Raw genomic sequence first — 22,841 nt, 5'->3', positions numbered from 1 at the left:
TTTGGTAGGAAAAAAATTGTAAGTTCAAATACGTCAGCCAAAAGCCTTTAGGTAACGTGGAATTATACTTACTAACGTAATAGACCCTTATTTGGTTACGCAGTGGCAGCCGGGGCGGGCTGCGCCGGCGCTCCACTTACACGAGCGGCCGCCTGCGCACCGGCCCGCACTGGTCCTTCGTGTTCGACCCCGCCGGCCGTCTCTGCTACTACTGGTCCATGGTAGTCTCCCTCGCCTTCCTCTACAACTTATGGGTCATCGTCTACAGGTTCGCCTTTCAGGAAATCAACGGTAATTACAAGCATTTGTTGAACTTTCTATCCATAGGTATATAAAGATATTTTGATGTTAGTGTTAGTATCTAGGATTATACTGCAGTCAAAATCGACACAATAAATCACTAAATTCGCTTTATGTATCTCTGATTTTTAGTATGTTGTTTGGACCCACTAGGGCTATATATTTCCAAGTACGCAATTTCCAAAAAGGTGTGGAAAAAATTTTACTCACCAAAAACAACGAAATTTTAGGACTTTTTTTCAGATTTTGCTCCATATCGCCTAATCCGTGCGTTTTGTGTCAAAAGTTGCTTAATACGTTTTAAAGAATATTAAATTTGTGACAAATAAAGTCCAACTAAAGCTCTATAGCTTATTTTAATTAGTTACTGAATTACGGCATTTCGAAAACAGGCCGGTTTTACCAAAAAATAAAATTTTACTTTTAGACCTTCTTTGGACCGAAATTGCGTCGAAACCATTGATCCTACTAGCAAAATATGTAGATATGATTTGTAGGCAATTTAATTAACTTTAAATTGCATTTGCAAGTTTAGGAGTTCTGCGGGGGCAGGAGCTTGCGACTGCTAATGGGGATGAGTCCGGCCGAGGTCAATTCCCGACCCCAGTCGATAGGCTCTTTTTCCACCCCCAACCACTTTTGCACCTGGTGATATGTGCGGTAGTGATGATATGCCTTTGTGGTTGGAGGCAAACGGGCCAGATTCGCTTTTGCGTTTGCTGAAGTCTTTTTCATGTTTTTTTTTGACATTGTAAGAGAACTACGAGGTTTATAGACCCTGGTTACCGCTTAATTTAAAGCGAATTAAATTGCCTACAAAACATATATACATATTTTACTAGTAGGATCAATGGTTTTAACGCAATTTCGGTCCAAATGTCTAAAACTATTTTTTTTGGGTAAAACCGGCCTTTTTTCAGTGCCGTAATTCGGTAACTAAGGAAGCTATAGAGCTTTGGTTGGACTTAATCTGTCACAAATTTAATATTCTTAAAAATGTCTCAAGCAACTTTTGACATAAAATGCACGGATTAGGCGATATGGAACAAAATCTGAAAAAAGTCCAAAAATTTCTTAGTTTTTGGTGAATACAATTTTTTCCACAACTTTTTGGAAATTGCAAACTTGGAAATACATAGCCCTAATGGGTCCAAACAACATACTAAAAATCAGAGATACGTTATGTTTTGTTAATTTATTGTTAATTTTGACCGGCCTATTAAATCTTGCGATTCGAATTTCACTCACTTCTAATTGCAGTTTCTGTTTCTAAGTTGCTAACCTATCCAGATAGAATGTTTGAGCAAAAATAGTTAGTAGAATAGCTAAAGGGTAATAATATAAATTATGTACCTATTTACCAAAAAACATAATTAAAATGAAAATGATGTAGCTACTAAATATTTGACATTAATTAATCACCCACAGTGCAATGTGCTTAATCCAAAGTTCTGCTTGAGTGCAAAATTTATTTTACAATTCAAATGCACTGGAAAATATAAATTCATTAATGAGCGCGTGATGGAACCATTATTTATGCTTGCGTTCAATTTACATCGAGACTTTTTGCTGGAACGTTTCGAATTGTTTGTTTGTACTACCATAGACAAAGTAAACTACGTAAAACACCCTTCACTGTCTATTCTTGCAGTAAAATGAAAAGCGTTTCATTTTCATAGGCAAAGTGTATTTAAATACTGCGGTAGAATAATAACCTGCCTAATCTTACTAATCCTACTTAATATTATAAATGTGAAAGTTTGTGAGTGAGTGAGTATGTTTGTTACTTCTTCACGCTGTAACGGCCGAACGGATTTGGATGAAATTTGGTAAAAAGTTAGTTTATAACCTGGATTAAAACATAGGATACTTTTTATCCCGATATTCCCACGGGATAGGGATAAAATCTCGAAATAATAACCGCTGGGCTTAGAGTCATGAAATTTGGTACGTTATAGCTGGACATCTGGAATTCAAATTCAAATCATTTATTCAGTAAATATGCCGCAATGGGCACTTTTACACGTCATTTTTTAAACTACTGGCGCTTTCGGAAATACCATCATTGCTAAGAAGAATGCGCCGTAAGAAACTTGGCAGAAAGTCATTTTTTCATAATAATATAATTACAAATAAAATACTTAAAAACTACAGTATACATTTAAAGAAAAAGATTCAAAATAATAATAATAATAATACAGGGATGTATGGGGTCCCTTAGTTACAAAACTAAACACTAACTATATCTAAACTATATCTACCTTCAGTGGAAGTGTAGAATGCTTCCACCGTCATAAATTTTAAAATAATAATAATTTAGTTCTGAAATATACATTTCAGGTCAAGTAACCATTAAGCTTTTGGATTCCGAAAGCAAGCTCACGTCTGCCGCCCCTAAAGTTATTGGAATAACACATAGGCTACTTTTTATCCCGATATTCCCACGGGATAGGGATAAAATCTCGAAATAAAAACCGCTGGGCTTAGAGTCATGAAATTTGGCATAGTTGCTGTAATATAACGTTAATGAGAACCACGATGTAATATTAGGGAATTCCCACGAGAATTTAATAAAATCCCGGAATTTCAATTCAACTGCTGTATCTAATGATTTATGCGTGCGAAGCCTCGGATAAACGCTAGTTTACACTATATCATATAATTATGGAGCAGAGTAGAAGTAAACAACGTGAATCCTGCTGAGCACATATTCCAACCTTTTTTGATTAAAATAAGGACAGACGCCGAGCTGGATAAAAATTCAGCGTTTGCCCAAGGAATTATGCAAAAGACGTTCCCATTTAAGATACCTAACAACACAGATTAGCGGTGCTAGGCTGGCTGCAGCGAATTAGAGCACGGTACCTACTAGCTCCATCGAAAATTAAACTACGTAAGTATCCGTAATTCTCTAAGTAACTGTTCCAAGTAAAGCGCTCCCTAAACTTTGTCATTTATGATAGAATGTCACAATTTGGTTACATAACAAAAAACATCACTCTCCTTCAGACAGTCGAGTAAAAAGTCCATTAAGCAGAGATTAAGGTAATATTATTACATTGTATGTATTCTGACTTTGTTGCCCAACAAATTAAACTACAATTGATAGTAGGTAGGTGTAAAGCCTGTAAAACATAAAACAGTTTGGTTACTTTTTCTGGTTCTCAGGAGAAAATGAAGAAATACAATTTAGAAAGGTACTATGAAGGTAAAAACTATTTCCACGTAAAAAGTTTCCTCCTTGGCTTCTGGTATAAAATTGATAAATACCAAGAACATGGAGACATCTAGGAAATTGTGATTTTGCAACGAGTTTTCGCTCCACTCACATTATGCTTTTAATTTAGAGTTGAACTCTATGCATCTATCTATATACAGCGTGTATTTTTGATACTATCTCAAACTGTAACCATACAAAGATTTAAGTGCTGTGAACCGATATCAAAACAAATTGTTAATTTAGAATTAACTACCAGAGCGTAATTATTTTTTTAAATATTTTCGAGTAGCAATGTAATGCGTAAAATAACTTGATACGAGAGAGAAGCGTTCTATAACAGCTGTCACGTCAACAAGTGCGATGTTTTGAATAAAAACAAAGTAGTATCGCCTAGTGTTACATTGCATGCTAATTAATTTTGTAAGGAAAATAATAAGTCTAATTTTTTACTAAAACATAATAAAATGTGATTAGGGCCTTCACTAACTGCCCTTAAAGTTTGAGGTAGTACGAGTATCAAAAATACACGCTGTATATATATAAAAGGTGAAACTGACTGACTGACTGACTGACTGACTTATAGATCAACGCACAGCCTAAACAGCTGGACCTAGAAACTTGAAATTTAGAATATATGTTTGGCAAACTGATTTAAATCTGGTAAGAATACAATAATTTAGCAGTGACTTCCTGCTCATCCTGGCCAGGATCGTCTCCGTAGAAGGAAACTCCTCAAAACTTGATGGCACACACTAAAGACATTACATGATTATTAAATTTCAATGACAATACGTTTATATGATATACACCACCTGATGCTGCAGCCAGGGTAGTCTGCTGATGACGGACCTCCTCAAGGGCTGATAGCATAGATACGAAATTGAATCATGCACCATACAAAACAGTTCACAGCTAAAAACTAACATGCACAAAATACCTACTTACATTTTTTACATATTTTTTCTAAAAGGTTTGTTTTCAGTCTCTTTTTTAGGACCGGTTTACTACACTTAGGGGCTGTTTCACCATCCATTGATTAGCGTTAACTGGCGGTGAGGTGTGATGCCGTCTGTATTTGTTTTGTTCGAATAGACGGAGACGGCATCACATTTAACCGTCGGTTAACGCTAATCAATGGATGGTGAAACAGCCCCTTAGGTTTGTCTCTTAACCACCCTATTTCGTTAAACAGCCTCGGCACTAAATATTTATTGACGACGTCTACTGTGGTAACCAGGGACATAAAGTACAGTCAGCAAAAAAAACTTATATTACAAGAATTTTAAACTGTTTACGGAACCCTTCATGTACGAGTGCGACTTGCACTTTACCAATTTTTATATATTTTGTTCGGAATGATATCAGAAATCCTCCATTGCCAGACACTTTGTAGGGGTGCAATCCCCTGTCAGACAGCCCTGAAATATGTTTAAATTAAAGATTCAACGGGTATCCGGCCTATCCGGCGACTACGGCGATTATTTTACTATTCGGATTACTATTAGGATAGTTGCGTATCCTCCTGAGACCCACCTTACAACAAAAACTGGCCTAAAAGTTTTAATCTTAATGTCTCAGAGATAAAGTTGAATTTATTTTTTTGTAAATTTGACTGATGTAGAGTAAATGACACTTTATTCCTTTTTCAAAAGATATTAAATTCAATTGCTAACAATTATGTACTAGTATTAAATTATCACTTTGAACCTCACGAGGGTATACTATTCGGCCGGATACCAGTTAGTAAAAAAAACTTATAGTTTTGATTAAATACTGGTATTTGCATATGTCGATTCAGTAATCTGTTTGTGAAATAAATATTCAACTTTCAAGTACAAATTTTCATTAAAATCGAGAAACCCTGCCCACTCTAAAAGTTAAACTATTGGTTTGAATATTTTGAAAAAAAACATGCTGGTAGTAAGTACCTATTACTATATAAAACTCACATGGAAAGCTATAACAGCTGAGTTTGCTTGAGAATTATTAGTAGGTTACGAGTGAATAGCAGCCTAAGGTATAAAAAAATGGGTGACATCTATTTGGCATATTTTGTATTGTCCGAAACTTATTACGCGTAACAGGTTTCGCATAATTTATTTACGCCGAATCTTAAACTTGACGAAATTTAGTTCGGCAGAATTCTTTATAAGCCGAATGGTTGTTTAACCGAATAATATATTAGCATAAAGAAGACCGGATGGCAAAGTGGTTAGAGAACCTGACTACGGTCTACAAAGCTTGAGGTCCTGGGTTCGATTCCCGGCCGGGACAGATATTTGTATGAATAATACGAATGTTTATTCTCGGGTCTTAGATGTTTAATATGTATTTAAGTATGTATTTATCTATATAAGTATGTTTATCCGTTGCCTAGTATTCATATTCATAGTACAAGCTTTGCTTAGTTTGGGACTAGGTCAATTGGTGTCTAAGTGTCTATAATAATAATATTATAACATGGCCGAATTTTATTACGCATAATATTGTTTAGCATATATGTAATTTAGCCGAATTTTGATAGCCCGAAATCCTGTCCAAGTCTATGTCCGAAAATAAATTAAGTGCTATAATAATAATAATAATCATCTACCCCTTTTAAACCTGGATAGGTTCGTTAGTTACCTTATGTCCCTCACATTAAAAATAGAACTCGGTTCGGAACTTCGGCTTTGTCACAGTCATACCCCGCATTATAAAAATACTACCACCAACTAGTTACTAGTTTCCAGAGAAGTAGATTGTATTAGGTTAGTAAGCTCAGGTAATACAAAACAGAGCAACGTTGAGGGAAATCATCGTTCCTGTTGAAATAAAGATACTCATTTTATTATATCAGCAAAATTACATTATGCGAGAGTAACTTTCAGCGTGACTAATTTATGCGTAAGTGATTTTCTGCCTAAAGCATATTCGAAATTCGCAAATTATGCGTAAAGCCCATTCGGTTTACATTGGTTATGCGTAAAAGAATTCTGCGTAATTTAATTATGCGAAAACAGTTTCGGCACACATACGATTATTCGTAAACCGATTATGCAAAATAGAATTATGACATAAAAAATATGTGTAAACAAGGGGAACCATAAAATATATCTAAACTTGAAAGATTCCCCACAAAATACAATCTAATGCTAAATTAAATGAAGTGTGGCACATGTGTCGTAGGCCGAATGTGGGGCGGTGTGTGGTATGGTAATGGACTAACAGGTGGTGTTGTTGCAGGGGAGACGCTGATCGTGTGGTTTTGCCTGGACTACTTCTCGGACTTCCTGTACCTGGCTGACATCTTGTTCCACTTCCGCACGGGCTACCTTGAGGACGGCGTGCTGCAGACTGACGCGGCCAAGTTGCGAGCGCACTACATGAACTCCACCACTTTCTACATCGACTGCCTCTGTCTCCTGCCGCTGGACTTCCTCTACCTCTCCATCGGCTTTAACTCTATTCTGCGCTCCTTTCGCCTGGTCAAGATCTACCGGTTCTGGGCATTCATGGACCGCACCGAAAGACACACGAACTATCCAAATTTATTTAGATCTACGAGTTTAATTCATTACTTACTAGTGATATTTCATTGGAACGGGTGCTTGTACCATATAATATATAAAAACAATGGATTCGGAAGTAAAAACTGGGTGTATCATGACACCGAAACGGCAGATGTGGTGAAACAATATCTTCAAAGTTATTACTGGTGTACGCTGGCGCTCACGACGATAGGTAAGTGATTTGATTTATTTTTATCTTTGATCCTTTAACGACCGGTCCCAATAATCAATCCATGGTTAGTTTCTTACTTATCGTCAATTACATTCTGACGCGTTTTCTATAAGTAATCTGGCAATCTATCAAAATATTATTGCTGGTAAAAAAAAACAATTCGCGGATTGATTAGATACTTGTACCTACTGGGAACGGCCGTAAGGGTATCGGCATCTAGCGATTACCTAAAAATAATAACATATCGCTGTGTTTATTCCTAAATTATTTCAAGTATTACGTAGATTATGTACTTGTCATTAAGACGAGGAACCTGAATATATTCCGACGCTAGCTCCACCCATACAAATTGCTAAACACAATTAAGTCATAAAAAGCGACTGAATATAATTATTTATCCCTATTCGCTAGATAATATAACATTACTATAATACTTTTAACTTTTTTGTACTATGAAAATAAATTATTATAGTTTCAGAATAATTTTCGCGTAATACTTATGTGATAATGATAATATTCGTGTTTTCCAAGTCCCAACTCGATATAATATATAAATAATAGAAAATATTATGAAATTTAGCATATGACAATTTCATTCACATACTTTGCCTTGCTCATAATATTGAAAGCAAAATTGACAAAAAATCTAATGTCTCATCTTATAATCGTCGCATAATATTATGGTGGGCTGTAATAGTAATTCTTATAGGCAACATTAATGAACAGCGGCAGTTTATCTATTGTTGGGACTGGTTCTTATCGGTTTCACGGTAATCTAGAGGGTTCTTATTCCCCTTATTTCTACAGAACTTATGTGAAATTCTCCGATTTTCCAATTAACCTTCGAAAGTTATCGTTTATTGTATTTTGCCTTTGAAGAGTGCTGTTTCAATATTTGCGGTCTCTCTTCATTTTAACTTCTCACCACCTTTTTCTTCGAAAATTGTTAACCGATTTTTTCGTGTTCTTGTGGATCCAAATAACAAAATGGCTGATGCAAAAAACTGATATATTGACGACGGGATATCCTATAGCTTAGTGACATGGACTTTCATAGTTAGTAGCTAGAGGTTCCCTGGTTCAAAACACGGTAGCTAGATACTCGTGTGATGAATAATATAAGTTACGTTTATACATACCTAAGTCATAAATGTTTTTATGTACTTATTAGTAGGTATTATTATATATACGTTAACATGTCTTACGTAACAAAAATTTGTGTTCATGGCTCAGCTAATGCTGAACAATGTAGTTAATGTACCTATTTTTTTTAATTAATGTTATTCATTTGGGGTGGTGGTGTTTAAATTTATGATATTATTTAAACTCTGAACTATCTAAATTTAATCAGACTTATTTAAACAATTGAAGTTATGCATTGACTGTCCGGCGTTAACTGAGCTAGAAACACTAATGTAGATTTAAGTCTATGTAGATAGGTACCTGTAGCTGCCGAAACCCTGAAGTAGAGGGTTTTCTAGCGATGTTTGAATAAAACTTCGATAAAGGTTCGATTGTAAGTATAATTTCGGAGGTACATAGGAAAGTGTCAAAAAAATTTGATTAGTCTAAATTTTAACGCCATGCCCTCTGTAGTGCATTTTGATTTTACTTTACAGCGTAAGTAATAATAACCTAACCAACAAAAGTTTGAAAACCCCCGTCTTTGTCACTTCAAAGTTCAATATCTCAAAAACGGCTGAACCGATTTTGATAAAACATGTCTAAGGACCATCGCTAGAAAATCTGCATCCAATTAAAAGAAAAAGCATTCAAATCGGTCCACCCGTTTAAGAGCTACGGTGCCACAGACAGACTGACACACACACAGACACACATAGCGGTCGAACTTATAACACCCCTCATTTTCCGTCGGGGGTTAAAAACAGTTGCGTTTGCAACAGTACATACCTGTGTATATGCGTTGTCAAGTACATATACAAAATACGAGCTTTGTTTAATTTGGGACTAGTTCAATTAAACCAACAATTCATAACTAAATACAGTGAGTTTAGTGAGTACATATTTATGTATGAGAGTCGATCAGGTAATTACTAAGAAACAATACCTAAATGGGATAAATAAGGAAAAACTAAAAAAAATATGCATTTGCTTTATAATATATGCATTTTGGCAAATTCCAATTACTAGAGGTAAATAGTGTTCATCCTAAATCGCGATGATTCCGTGAGGGAGACCTCATCGGCTTTCAGCCTCCATTACTTAGTAATCGATTAGGTTAGTCGACAAACTGCTCTGCCTCACAAACACACAGTATATTATCTTGGAACTGGGAAGATGATTTTAGGTAAGCGTATCGGATGACTAAGGAGCGACTATTCGGAAACATTGATTTTCTGTTATTTATTTAATCGTATGGCATACATTTAAAATAGGCTTATAATATATAGATATATACACACACTCTTTGCATCATTTTCTGTAATATTGTTATAACTAATTGCATTTTTTTACTGAATCGGAAGCTCGTATTATGCACAAATTTCCAAAAATCGTTAACGTGGCATACTCTTTTTTGATAAGTTTTTTTTTAATCGATAAAAATGGTACACAACATTTAATATTGTGTGTAAACTTCTGAACGGTGTCGTTGTTTGTTGCCTGCGACATTCATTTCTTTTCAAAGACTGTAATTCCAAGACTAAAATCGCATTTAGTTTATCTGCTTCGTTGAATTAGCAAAGGATGCTAGAAAAGTGATAAACATCTGGTTTCATTATTAAGGTGTTATCGCGCAACGGGACAAAGAGACAAGGGTGCCTTTAGAGTAAGGCTGGCACGAGAGGAGTTAAAGGGCGACTCCACGGCTGCGAGCCGGCTGGAATTATTGAATATTAAACACGATATCCTTTCTTAAATAAAACAACTCTGTAATCCGCGTTTGCAACCTATCGCTAGTAAATCGACGGTCTCTAAATGGCTGGTTGAATTTGCGAGAAACATTGTGGATGTACGACTTTTGGCGTATAAATTATGTAAAGGGTCAACACAATATTAGTTACAGACTTACCTTTTAATTGCACAGAGTTTCATTCTTAATAATACCTGATTTTTTTTATTATGCTTTGTCTCACGTGTATCGTGTGGGTTATGATTTGGACAGCCCCGTTAAATATGACGAGTTCCACATCATTAGGAATACCATTTTTCTTTTCTCGTTGTTCCTAGTGAGGTGAAAATTGTGTGTTTTGCTTGGCAGTTATAGTATTTTAGCATCTCGTGCCTTGAAGCTCTCGGTTACACTCAGGTTTTTCATTTTGCTTGCTAATGACTCAATTTCGGAGTTCTTAATTTGCTTGGGTTTCAATATAAGCATACGCGCCAAAGTAACAGTAACTTTCCAGCCTTGTATAGGTAACAAATAACCGTTTCTCAGATTGCGCACGCGTTTTATTTTGACAACAACCATCTTATTTAGATTACCTACGTCGATGTAGGTAAGTATAGCAATGTTTGTAGGTATTGTTTGTTTATCTATGTTGTTAATTGGCGCCTGGCAGGCCATACCGAAATCTTATATAGTCACTAATACCGCCGCGAAGCCGCAATGCTTAAGTAAAACAGCCGGGAAAATTATAAACGCATGGGACTATCTATTTTAGTGCCTAATGATTTCTACCTTTTAAATAGATTTTGTCTTATTTACTGCAACAAATATTATTAATATACACCTATGGTTTCTAATCAGTTGCAATATTAATAATCATATTTAGTATGGGGTACGTTTTGGTTTTTCTTAATAAAGTACCTACGTTAGGATAGCTAAATAAATGCCTACCATAAACTTTTACGGCGCTTGCGTTTGTGTTCTGTTTTTATTAATAGAGAACTCAACGTGTAAAAATAGCCTTCTCGCGCTCGTAAAATGGAGCGAAATGGTATAATTTTGCATGAAAAAGAATCCTGATTTCTTTACATAAAACTCAGCCCTTTTCACAAGCAACACTTCTAACTCCACGATCTATACCCTCCCTTGATTAACTTGCGCAACACGTAATGTTTCACGGCAAAAAACGAATAGCGCTGAAATTAAGGCATTCACCAGGAGAGTTAAATTATTATTCCAAATGTCCGTTTCAGCCAACTAGGATTTCGGCGTCTGCTTTGGCAACATGGGACGTACCTACAGTACCCGGCGATAAAGATTGCACATCGGTCTTCGGAAAAAGACAATTGGCGGTTCACGACGATTTCCGAACACTGGTCCCGTCCATCAATCATCGTATTTTATTGTGACGTGTTTTATGAAAGTAATAAATACTGCACCTTTATGGGCTTAATTAGTTTACGGCAAAGTCATTACATCGGGTTGGCTTACAGTAATGAGAATGTATTTGATTAGCACTATCAAAATAAAACTAATTATTCTCGTATATGTTAAAAATAATAATCTTGTTAAAATATGGCAAAAAATAGTATTGTTTAATGAATAATGTCTATGAGAGAATTGCTGCGTGAACGTGTAAATCAATTGCTCAGACAACGTGAAAAATCTGATTTCGTATTGTGTACTGAATTTTAGGTATATTTTATACCTTAGGGTGCTATTTACTCTTAAACTACTAATAATTCTCAAGCAATCTTAGCCGCTATAATTTTCTTTGTAAATTTGATATATTTACTACGATTCTAAATTTTAGGGGACGCTCGATTTCAATGAAAATTTGCACTTTAAAGTTGAATATTTCGCAAACAGATCACTGAATAGAAAAAATGTCCTAGCAACCCCCCAATGGTTTTAAAAGGCCTATCCAACGATACCCCACAATAAAAGGTTAGTCGAGAAAAAAAAATCACCCCCACTTTACGTCTATAATTTTTTTTTTACTTTTTTTTATTGTTCCACTTTGTCTGCGTGATTGATATGTATATTCATGTCAAATTACAGCTTTCTAGTTCTAATGGTCTCTGAGCTTACCCGCGGGCAGACAGACGGACAGACATGGCGAAACTATAAGGGTTCCTAGTTGACTACGGAACCCTAAAAAGAGAAGGCGAATGTGGTCCAAAGTATGATGAGAGGGGTCGAAAGCAAGTTGAGAAAAATAGACGATGGGAACCTTTTTCTATATCGTAATTAGTATTAACATACTAGTTTGGGGCTGTTTCACCATCCATTGAATAGCGTTAACCGGCGGTTAAATGTGATGTCGTCTTCGTCTATTCGAACAAAACAAATAGAGACGGCATCACACCTAACCGCCAGTTAACACTAATCAATGGATGGTGAAACAGCCCCTTAGTTTATTATAAATTATCTAATAATATCAAAGAAACCCATTGTTAGTGATTTTATTTGAAACTAGCTATTGCCGCGACTTCGTCTGCGGATTTTTATATTTACACAATACTCCATAGGAATGAGGTTAATGTCCCGCATTGGCCGTTTTCGTGGAATTTTCGAAAAAATCCCTTCAAACTACGGCTAAACAATCAACTGAAAAATCTGATCATATCACCAAGTTTCACATCTATATTGCTCAAGAAATAAGATTTTAAGTCCTCCCTTACTATTTTCCTACATCGAGCGATCTCAAAGATTGTGTACGATGTCTTTGGGATCGCAACCCAGCCTCGCGCTGGCTTGCCGTTTCAGCCGATTGCGAAGCGGTCTGCTTGGCTGGAGCGCCACTGAGTCTCCCACCGCGGTCTTCCTCAGACTCCTGAGACCATGCCCCTTGTACCTAGTCTAGTAGTCTAAATGCGCTGCGAGACTTTCGCGAAAGATTCGTTCTTTTCGGGAAGACGTGTTACTTAACGTCTATAAAATGCGAGTCCCCATTCCCAAATCGTTTGAAATTTACTCCGCAAAAGTTTTTTTTTCTTTATGTCCTCACCTTTGTGACCATTATTAAGTGCTTAAAACAGGCAATACGTATGAATATGGATGTGATATAATTCATCATCATCAGCCGGAAGAGGTCCATTGCTGGACAAAGGCCTACCCCTTAGAACGCTACAAAGAACGATAACTCGCCACAAATGCAGTATTTAATTTAAGTGAAAAAGGAAAAATCTACAGACTCCATTATTTTTAAAAGTAGCTGAACTAGTGTTATTTAGTTTGACGAGTACGATCTATGTTTTAATTTTTTTTTATTTGACTGGATGGCTAACAAGCAATATTTGCTCGTATTACAGGCCACACCCGGTATGTATAGATAAACTAAAACAAATATTCTCATTACTTTAAGCCAACCCGTTAAACTTCGGATATCTACATATAGAGAGCTGTTGCAAGTACTAGAAAATGGATATTTCCTTCTTTTTCCTTAAGATGCCACCGTACAAGTTAAAGTTCTGGGGGGTTTTAACAACTCTTTATTATATATATTCATCTAAATGCGTCCGTACTCTATTGCAACTGTACAACAACTGACAAACCTCACATAAGTAGTGTGTGACAACGCTCTACAAAGCCAAAATTAGCCGAGTCTCTTTCCAAAGACCGATGTGTAATCGTTATGGCCGAGTACTGTATTTAGGTAAGTACATTTGTTGAAGATTATAGAGCGCAACCTATTGACATTGTAATTTGATATGAAATTGGTTCGTGGGTTTTACATACCTATATAAGATATAATTAGGTAAATTTTATCGTGAAAACAATATGGCTATCTCCACCTCTAGAGCACTCGTAATCGTGGCGCGGAACGAACGCGCAACGGCGCGCCACCTCGTTAAAGAAGATGGCTGCACAAATTACGTACTGTCGTTACTTATTTATAATGTCTCGTAAGTATTACAAAAGTAAAATTTTATTATTTTTATTACATTTACCTACTAACATAAATGGGGCCAAGTCAAAATAATTAACTTTGTCTCCGTTATTAAAGTAATACCGTATTCAATTTTAATAAAATAAACGTCTTCCTGGTTTTCAATCATGCTTCGCTCCGCTCTCCCAACGAATACAACAGGAAAACTTTTGTACCTACTCGTGACTTCAAAGAGTTACTTGTATAGCTAAACGAGTAAGCAGCAAGGGCACAAACTCAGCAAAGCAATAACGCTGAAATTGCTCAGAAAGCTTATACTGTAACGGAAATATTGTTGCTTCGCATCGGACGTGACCAATAGCTAATGCACCTTAGTAAGGCTCCGCGGTTTGCGAGTAAAAGCCTCAAAGTACGCACATTTGCGACCATAGAGTGAATTCATTTTCCCAGCCGGGACCTGCCAGAGCTAAATGCTCGAAATATGGCTATCGCAGCGATTAAGTACTTCAAAAAATATGTATCTCGCTAGTACCTAAGTAAGTGTTACACAATTTGGTAAAACCTGCAAGAAAAACGTGTGCTCATTACGCAAGGCGAGAGCACAAATTGGTGACTTTTGTTCTGGGAGGAAATACAAATGATAATTTGAAAACCTGTTCTACAATCTTGGATTCTGCAAAAAATAACCTATTCCTTCATCATACCGTTGCCAGAAAATGTAGCCAACGTTGTTTCAATACGAATCAGGGAACGAATACAAGTTAAAACGTTTTACAAATTTAACGCGTCTACATTTCAACACTCGTTTAATTAACGGATGTTGCGGCATTCGGGGTTCGTTGTCAATTTGTGGGTTTGGAAATATCCGGATCAGTACTTAAAATGTTGTATTCCATGCGTTAAGTATCCGCATGGACGGGACGCCCTTAATGATTTGTTTTGATCGCCATCGAAGCGGGTGCCGCCAGTAAATCGCTCCAATACCGCTTTATCAGATCAAACTGTCGTAGTGCTATAAATGATGAACAGATTTAATAATAAAATGAGCGGTCGCTTCCGCGCTGCTTGCCGGAGGTCGACACTTTCCGCCATAAATAGGGAGATAATTGCAGGGAAGATAGCGCTTATTTATGGATCACTATATTGTTAACTCTATATAATTGACGTCCAGTTCAATATAGAAGAGATTGTTTAAAACATTAATTAACTTGTTTTGCCTTCAACTGGATTAGAGGCCCACGGAACGTTGGGTACCTTTTGCACCAAAGACAATATTGGATGTCTTTTTTTTTGAAGATATACAGGGTCAAATTAGATTGATTTTTTATTCTTTTTTTTAGCTTTCTATTGCTTTAAATAGATATTTACTGTCTGATTCATGAATTTAAGATAACTATAAATTACTTACTTATATAAAATCCATTATTTTTGCAGGGTAATGAGGATTTCCAATGTGTTGTTTGATATAACTTGAATTAACAACTTGCTATTAAGTTTACCCTCAGCTCTCGGTTGAGATGATACAAGTTGCACCCGCATTTACGTCTGTGTCAGCTGAGTTTTCACCATTTGTATGGCAAAATCTTATTACTAAACTGCAATTATAATAGTTTCTTTACCCCCTGTTTCACCATCCATTGATTACATTTATTTGACGGATGAATGTGATGCCGTTGTTTGTTCCGTTCAAATAGATGGAGACGGCATCACATTTATCCGTCAAATAAAAGTAATCAATGGGTGGTGAAACAGCCCCTTAATCTTGAGGCTTCCAGTATCGAACTTAAGGTATATAATGACTAATGAGTTTAATAAATAAATATTCGTCTTGCAATTACTCAAAAGCTTGTTTTATAATAGGTAAACATAAATCTCATCATTCAATCAGTCGTTTAGTGCCAACAATAGTGTCTAATACAAGACCAGATGTCATGGCCAGCATCAAAAAGTTAATAATAAGTCGGTTGCCGCAATTTAGCCACACGTCGAAGATTATTTGAAATTCCGAAGAAGAAGCTAATATTATGTTATGAGCCAATCTCGAGAGAGGACGGTCTTATTTTGCAGACTTTTAATGCACCTGTCTCCTCTGAATGAAAAAAATATAGTGTTTTTTATATAGTACATTGTGTCTTAAGGGCAGTAAATAAAGAATTACGAACGAGAGTCTTTTTGAAGCCCCAAGTCTAAGCAAGTCGAGGGCTTTAATGAGTCAAAGTTCGTAATTTTAGTACCGCCCGTGCGACATATAATGTTTTTCATCGGATTTGCGAGTAAAATTGTATATTTGTAAAAGAAAAACTATTTTTTTTACAATTTTTTTCAATATTACTGGCAGCGCCAGGACCACGCCGCCCTCCCCCTCCGACGCTGCCTGACGTGCATGCGTGAGGACCTCCTACAGGTCGTGCAGCACCAGCTCGCGCAGCAGTATTAAGTACGGCAATGACTCAATTATCGACCTTGGGTTTTACGATAAGAACAACAGGTCGAGGGTTTTATTTGGGGGGTTGCAACCAAGATAGCCTGCATGTTAATAACTTGAAATTGTAGAATTCTTCTCAGTACCCTTAGCTTATATCATGAGAAAAATTTCAGCCTCCCTCTATAATCCAATACTGCAAGGGAAGTCTGAAAATACGCCGAAATGGTTCGAGAAAAGATGGTACGGCAGTTTGCATTGCACTCGACTTGGCGAGGGCATTGCCGTGCCTCCAGATAAGTTCAGTCACACGAGTTACGAGCTGCTGATACTACGCCGTAGCGTAGCACCTTTGTAGCAGCCGGCAGGTAAAATGAAATTGCACTACGGGAGGCCGCTTATGGAAGTTGCGGTGGTCAATTTATACCAAAGACCCATTCAGATTCACTTTTTCAAGGGCTAGTAGTGGCATGCGATCCACTAGCAGAATGCAATTCACGCAAATGTTGTTTTGTTTATAAATCTGAACAAGTCACGTCAAATATAAATAATAGAATGCTTGAACTGAAACCTGCGACCAAGGGAAGGATCCTAGGGTTGAACGAGCGAGCGATCCAAAAAAAGTAGAAAAGGTGCTAAATATCTTTACAGCCTAGTGAAACAAAAATTTTCGCCTCACACATAAAATAGTAAATGAGACACTTTATGTTGTTAATGAATGAAATCTAGTTTGGATGACAATGCAAGTATAGTCGACAAAAAAGTGTCAGCAAAAAAAAGCTTTCTATTTTAACATCGGTTCAGTTTTACGTCCAGACAAACAAATACAAGATGGCGGGAAGTGACCTCACTTTATAATATGTAAAGATACAGAAAAATCGGAAAATAAATACGACGAAAATGGGTTTCCTCAAAGTCTAATTTTTGTGCATGTACTTGTCGGAATATTATGAAAAAGCCCGCTATCTACGGCCCCACTGGGACGCACTTTACTGTACAAAGATTGCTTACAACATAGCAGGGGGTAGTCATGTTTAACTTCGTTAACGGTGGGGACCGTATTAAAATAAGGTGGATATCGGCGAGTAGGTTGCCTATTAAGTATCATAGCGGTACACTTCACGTTTAATATTAACTTGTTAACAGCTAATGTCACAGTAGGTTAAGTAGCGCTCAAGTTGACTAAGTATATGTAATGTCAACTACTGTAACGTAATTAACTATGCAGATTTATGTTGCAAATAAAGTTATAACTACACTTGGGAGCAAAGAAATCGAGACACCCTTACAAATTTTTACGTTTTCATGATAACACTTACGACCTAAAAATATAAAAATCAACTTAAAAATTGCAAGGGTGGCTCGATTTCTTTGCTTTCAAGTATAGTTAGGCGTTCATTTAACAATAGGGATTAAATGAAAGTGTATTCGTTTATAGGGTTTCGGGTTCCGTTCAAAACGAAAAATGGACATACTATAGGATCACTTGTTGTCCGTTTGTCTGTCCCTGTCTGGCCTTCTTTCTATTTGTGTGACCCTTTGTATCACTCTTTTTCTCAGGAATACGTCACAGAAACTTAAGTAGATCTTATTACACGATCAATAAGAAAAGTCGAAAGATCTAATCTTTTATGTTTGTCTGACCTTGCCAGTACCTAACCATCTAAAATTACCCCGCCCACACTATAAACATTTAGCTAAGAGAGGCGCTACGCTAACATTAGATATTCAGAGATACCCACAAATTTGTACGGAACCTTCGGTTCGCAAGTCCAAGTCGCGCTTGGCCAGATTTTAATATTAAGTATGTTTTTTTTTGAACGCTTGTATGGAATTGATGCTGATTGATGGCTTATATAGGCCTGTGTAGTCTGCTATTAAGTAGTTCATGGTTTGCAGCCAGTTCTATTATGTAACAATTGTTTATTACGGGCTTCGCAGCCACTTTTCAGTTAAGGTCTTTCAGGCTTTCCTCTATTCCATGCTAATATCATACATTTCGCCTCTCGCGTTCTCAGGTTTTTTTTTCTCCTTATTAATGACTATAAACCATCATCAATGAAATTTTAGTTTGCCTACGGAGAATGACAATAGCCAACTATTTATCCCCCAGATACATACAGTTCCAGCGCAAAAGATGTACTCGTAATACAATTTGCGGACGATGTTAAGTGAACCGCTGGTATTAATGAATGTAAACAAGCTATATCCTACCTATATCTTGAAAAACATAGTGTAAAACCCAATTTGAACGCTAACGGCTCGACGTTTCGTGCGTAAACTTATCCATTCGTGTGTTTCCGCCCCGATTCGTCGCTATTCAAAAAAGGGGTCGTACTCGTATACGAAGGAATGGGATTAATTTTGATTGAAATGACTTGGCGACTCGACTGTCCATTTAGTATTAGAAGTCACTGCTACTGTGTTACCCTCTCAGCTAATAATGGGTTTTTGTGCCTGTATAAAATCTTTTAAAGATCCTAATTGGTTATCAAAGTTGCCAATTTTCGTAGAACTGAGAGCAAAAATAAAAGCCACTAAGTAGGTGTACTGCTTTTTCGGCGAAATATGTTTCGCCAAATTTCACTTAGCAACCAATCTTTCGCCGAAGTTTCATTTGGCAAACCATTCGTTGGCATAACTTTACTCCGCATTTTTCTTATTTCGCAACATTTTTATATTGCAAAATTTTACTTCATCAGTCTTTTATGTGGCAAATAATTATGTAGCAAATGATTTCCTTAGGCGAATAACAAATTGTCAAATAACATTTGGCCAATTTTTATATTGCAAAGTTTTACCTCAAAATTTGTGCGAGCGAGCGAAGCGAGCGAGCAAGACGGTTCGGAGCAGAAGCGACTTGGATAGTTTAGGTTCAGAAGGCTAAGGCGGGAGCGAAGCGGAGCGTAGCTCCCGCCTTAGTCTTCGATGTTAGTTTTTTTTTATAGCAGCCAGGATAACTGCCACTAGGAAAGTAGGTTGTATGCCATTAAATATGTTGCTAAGTTAAGGTATGCAAATCAACATTTGACCAAAATATGACATCTTAAAAAAAACCCAGATAATAATTTCCATAATAATAATTTATCAAATGATTAGTTGGGAAATGATATCAATGCGAAACGTTGAGGTGGGAAATAACATTTCTCCTAAATAAAAATGTGGGTTAATAAATAGTTTGGGAGCTAATAATTTGCTAAATAATTTTCGTCAAAACATTAGTAAACCTACGAAGTAAAATACAATAATTAAATATTTTGAAAATCTGAAAGAGTAGAAAATACAGTTGTTACCTAGTTTTTAGGGTTCCGTACCCAAAGGGTGCCAACGGGACCCTATTACTGTGACTCCACTGTCTGTCTGTCTGTCTGCCCATCTGTCACAGGGCTCTATCTCTGAAGCCGTAAAAGTTAGACACTTTAAATTTTCACAGATTATGTATTACTGTGGCCGCTATAACAACAAATACTAAAAATAAAATAAAGTTACAAATTAAAGGGGGTCGTCATACAAGAAGCCTAGCAACGGGTAGCTATGTCGTTTGAATATTTACCTTTAAGTTTGCGATTTTAATGATGTTTTATAAAAGCTTCGATAGTATAATATAGTGACTGTCTGATTGTGTGATTTGTTCGTTTTTGTGCAAAATTAATACATAAAGCAATTTATGAACCACAAACCTCAATGAAGCCAACTTTGATAAAGCGCTCGACAAATCCACACCGTATTAATCACCCGTGTTTACCTATTGTTTTTTACACTAAAAAATCATACTAAGTATTTAACACTATTTACAAGGTTTATAATACAGTTTAAAATGTATTCACACTAGTCGAGCTTCTTATTAATTAATTACACGACATACGAAGTCCGCCGAATTTCCCGCGAATGAACCGAGCTGACTTGGAGCTGACAGATTTTTTTTTATCCTCACTCGGCGTGTTGCGGGCAATGGTTTCAAAAGCAAAAAGCCAGAACCAAGGAGGATGAGAATTCAAATTGTTTTTTATTCGAATCAAGTGCTTACATTTCGGCGATATTTTTAAAAGCTTTTCTGTAGCTTGCCCTGTTTGTTTATTTATTTATCTATTGTTTGTTTGGGTCAAATCTTGGTAGCTAAATTTGACCCACTTCCAGTAGTCCGATCGACTTGAAATTTGGCATAGTTATGTAAATTTGGTGACAAGACAATAATCGGGTAATGACATCTTGGTGGTCCTGCCAGGATCGTCTCTGCAGGAGGGAACTCCTCAATAGTTAATTGTACCAACTTGAAATTTGGTACAGATATGTAGTTTAGACGACAATGCAAGTAAGTACAGTCAACAAAAAGTACATTCGGCAAGAAAAGCTTGTATTATCAATGATATTTTTAACAAAAACTTATTACAAGCATTATATTTATTTGCAGTGTACTTATGTAACTATGTTGCTCGGGTAGAATCTTTCAACTCAAATTTGAAGTGGATATCTTCAACCGATTGAGCTGAAATTTTACACGCATGTATAAATCCGATGACAAAGCAATATTATTATAACATGGAGTTGATCTGATGATAAAACTAGCGGGTGACCATAGGAACTCTGTGATAAACGACAGGATCGCATCGAGTTTGGACTCGTTTGTCGTCTTGACGAGTAGGTACTTTGGTAACCAGGGGCATAAAGTAGGTACAGTCAGCAAAAAAAAACTTATATTAGAAGAATTTTAAGAGAAACGTTTACTGAAGTGATTACGGAACTCTAGTATTGAGGGACGATTAAAAAAAAATTATTAATAATTTGTGGGTAAGTAGTTTTGTTTTGTTCCATTAAACATATGTGGGTACTTGGGGAGTTACAGTGACAAATTAAAACGGTGGTTGTGGTTCGTTAGTCTAACAACTGGTAGCATGGTGTACGGTTGTGTCACTCTGAAGATGAGCTCTGGTTGAGTTCGAAACGCGTCAGTGTAGTGTGGTGGTGGTGATAGATGGGTTTGTGTGATTTGTGTGTGTTCTTACAGTGTGGAGGTGGAGGAACTGCATGAACACGCATATTTTGCATAAGCTTAGCTATCGTAAGGTCGCGGGTGAGCAAGGAAAATCTTTTAGTTCATTGATATGGACCTCCGCAAAGTAACGCCTGATTCAATAAATCATATATATTTACTCGTAAATATGCTGAGGTTATGGATAGGTCGGGTGTTTACACTTACAGAATGTTGAATTAGGTATAAAAAAAAATTGTACAGCTGCTCAAGCATGTGTCCAGTTTTTAAGAAGTATAATATAAGTATAAAGAAGTTTATTTAGGTACTTAAGTTTAGTGAGCTCTCATTTTTAAATATGTGCGTTTTTTTCGATTAAATGTAATCCATAATAATGGATGCGTATCGTGTGACCCAGTTGCGAACGTCATGTCGAGCAAGCAATCCGTCTTGCAACATGTAGGGAGCTCGTGCTGGCACTGCTCATTGTACACAAAGGCTCTACTGTCATGTGTCTTAAACTCTAACAGTCTTTATAATGTCTTATTCTCTTATTCATAACCCGCAAATAATTTGAGGTTACATTAAAATGTATTCTCATTTTTGCTAACACGAGTGCCAAAGGTTAGGTACGCAGTAAATTTAACAGGAAGCCGGCTTGCTCATTTTTGGGTAGCTTCGCATCGCACGGCCTCTAACTGAATCAAACAGTAACAAAGGATTGCTTATATTGTTCATGCCAACAAGGTGAAAATTTTGTACATTAGCCTAACGAGAATGTTTGGAATCCCAATTAAAAAGGTACGCTTTGATAAACTTATTGAAATAACTATAACGACTATTGCTTTAGTTAGTATTCAGGATGGCTTGGTAATTATTTTGTAGGAATTTTAAGTTGGGATGACACAATAATGCAAGTTAAAGGAAGACATAAATAAATTAAGTCTATACCTTAAGGCTCAAATGGCGTAAAGGCACTCTCTATGGCATCTTAAACAGTTTTTTTTTCTCTATCGATCAGTATAATCGACGTACCTATTTAAGGAAATTCGCTCAAAAATGTTCTTTATTTTTAAAATGTAGGATATAAAGAACAAAAAAATTAGCCTATATAATCATCAATGCAGTAAGTGAGAGTTTTCTAGCCATTCCCTTATATCCACATTGATTAGCGCTAGAAGCTCGTTGTCCCCTTAAAAATTGTTTCTAATGGTACTAGGTCAATGTGAGCTAAAACGAGTGTACCCACAGGAGACCTGCCCAGGCCGCGCAGCAAAGGGGAATACGTGTTCGTCATTGCCCAGCTGCTGTTCGGGCTGATGCTGTTTGCCACGGTGCTGGGCCACGTCGCGAACATCGTCACCTCCGTCAGCACCGCCAGGAAAGAGTTCCAGGGTGAGTTTTCGCATGGATGTTATTGCGTCGTAGATACATTTATTTAAATATCATTTCATACCCAAGTGTTCT

At 36.6% G+C, this 22,841-nt stretch overlaps 1 protein-coding gene across 1 annotated transcript in view; it reads left to right on the top strand.

Moving 5' to 3' along the window:
• LOC141428731 (cyclic nucleotide-gated channel alpha-3) overlaps positions 1-22,841 on the top strand; it is an 84,259-nt gene that overhangs the window by 37,653 nt on the left and 23,765 nt on the right. The window contains exons 4-6 of the mRNA XM_074088747.1: positions 104-291; positions 6,746-7,243; positions 22,626-22,769. Of these exons, the coding sequence (XP_073944848.1) occupies positions 104-291; positions 6,746-7,243; positions 22,626-22,769 (830 nt within the window). The remainder of the gene's footprint in view (positions 1-103; positions 292-6,745; positions 7,244-22,625; positions 22,770-22,841) is intronic.

This window comes from Choristoneura fumiferana, chromosome Z (assembly GCF_025370935.1).
Source record: "Choristoneura fumiferana chromosome Z, NRCan_CFum_1, whole genome shotgun sequence".
In the NCBI taxonomy this organism is placed as follows: domain Eukaryota; kingdom Metazoa; phylum Arthropoda; class Insecta; order Lepidoptera; family Tortricidae; genus Choristoneura; species Choristoneura fumiferana.
The sequence above is the reverse complement of the archived record's forward strand: the minus strand, read 5'-3'. Positions and strand labels throughout refer to the sequence as shown.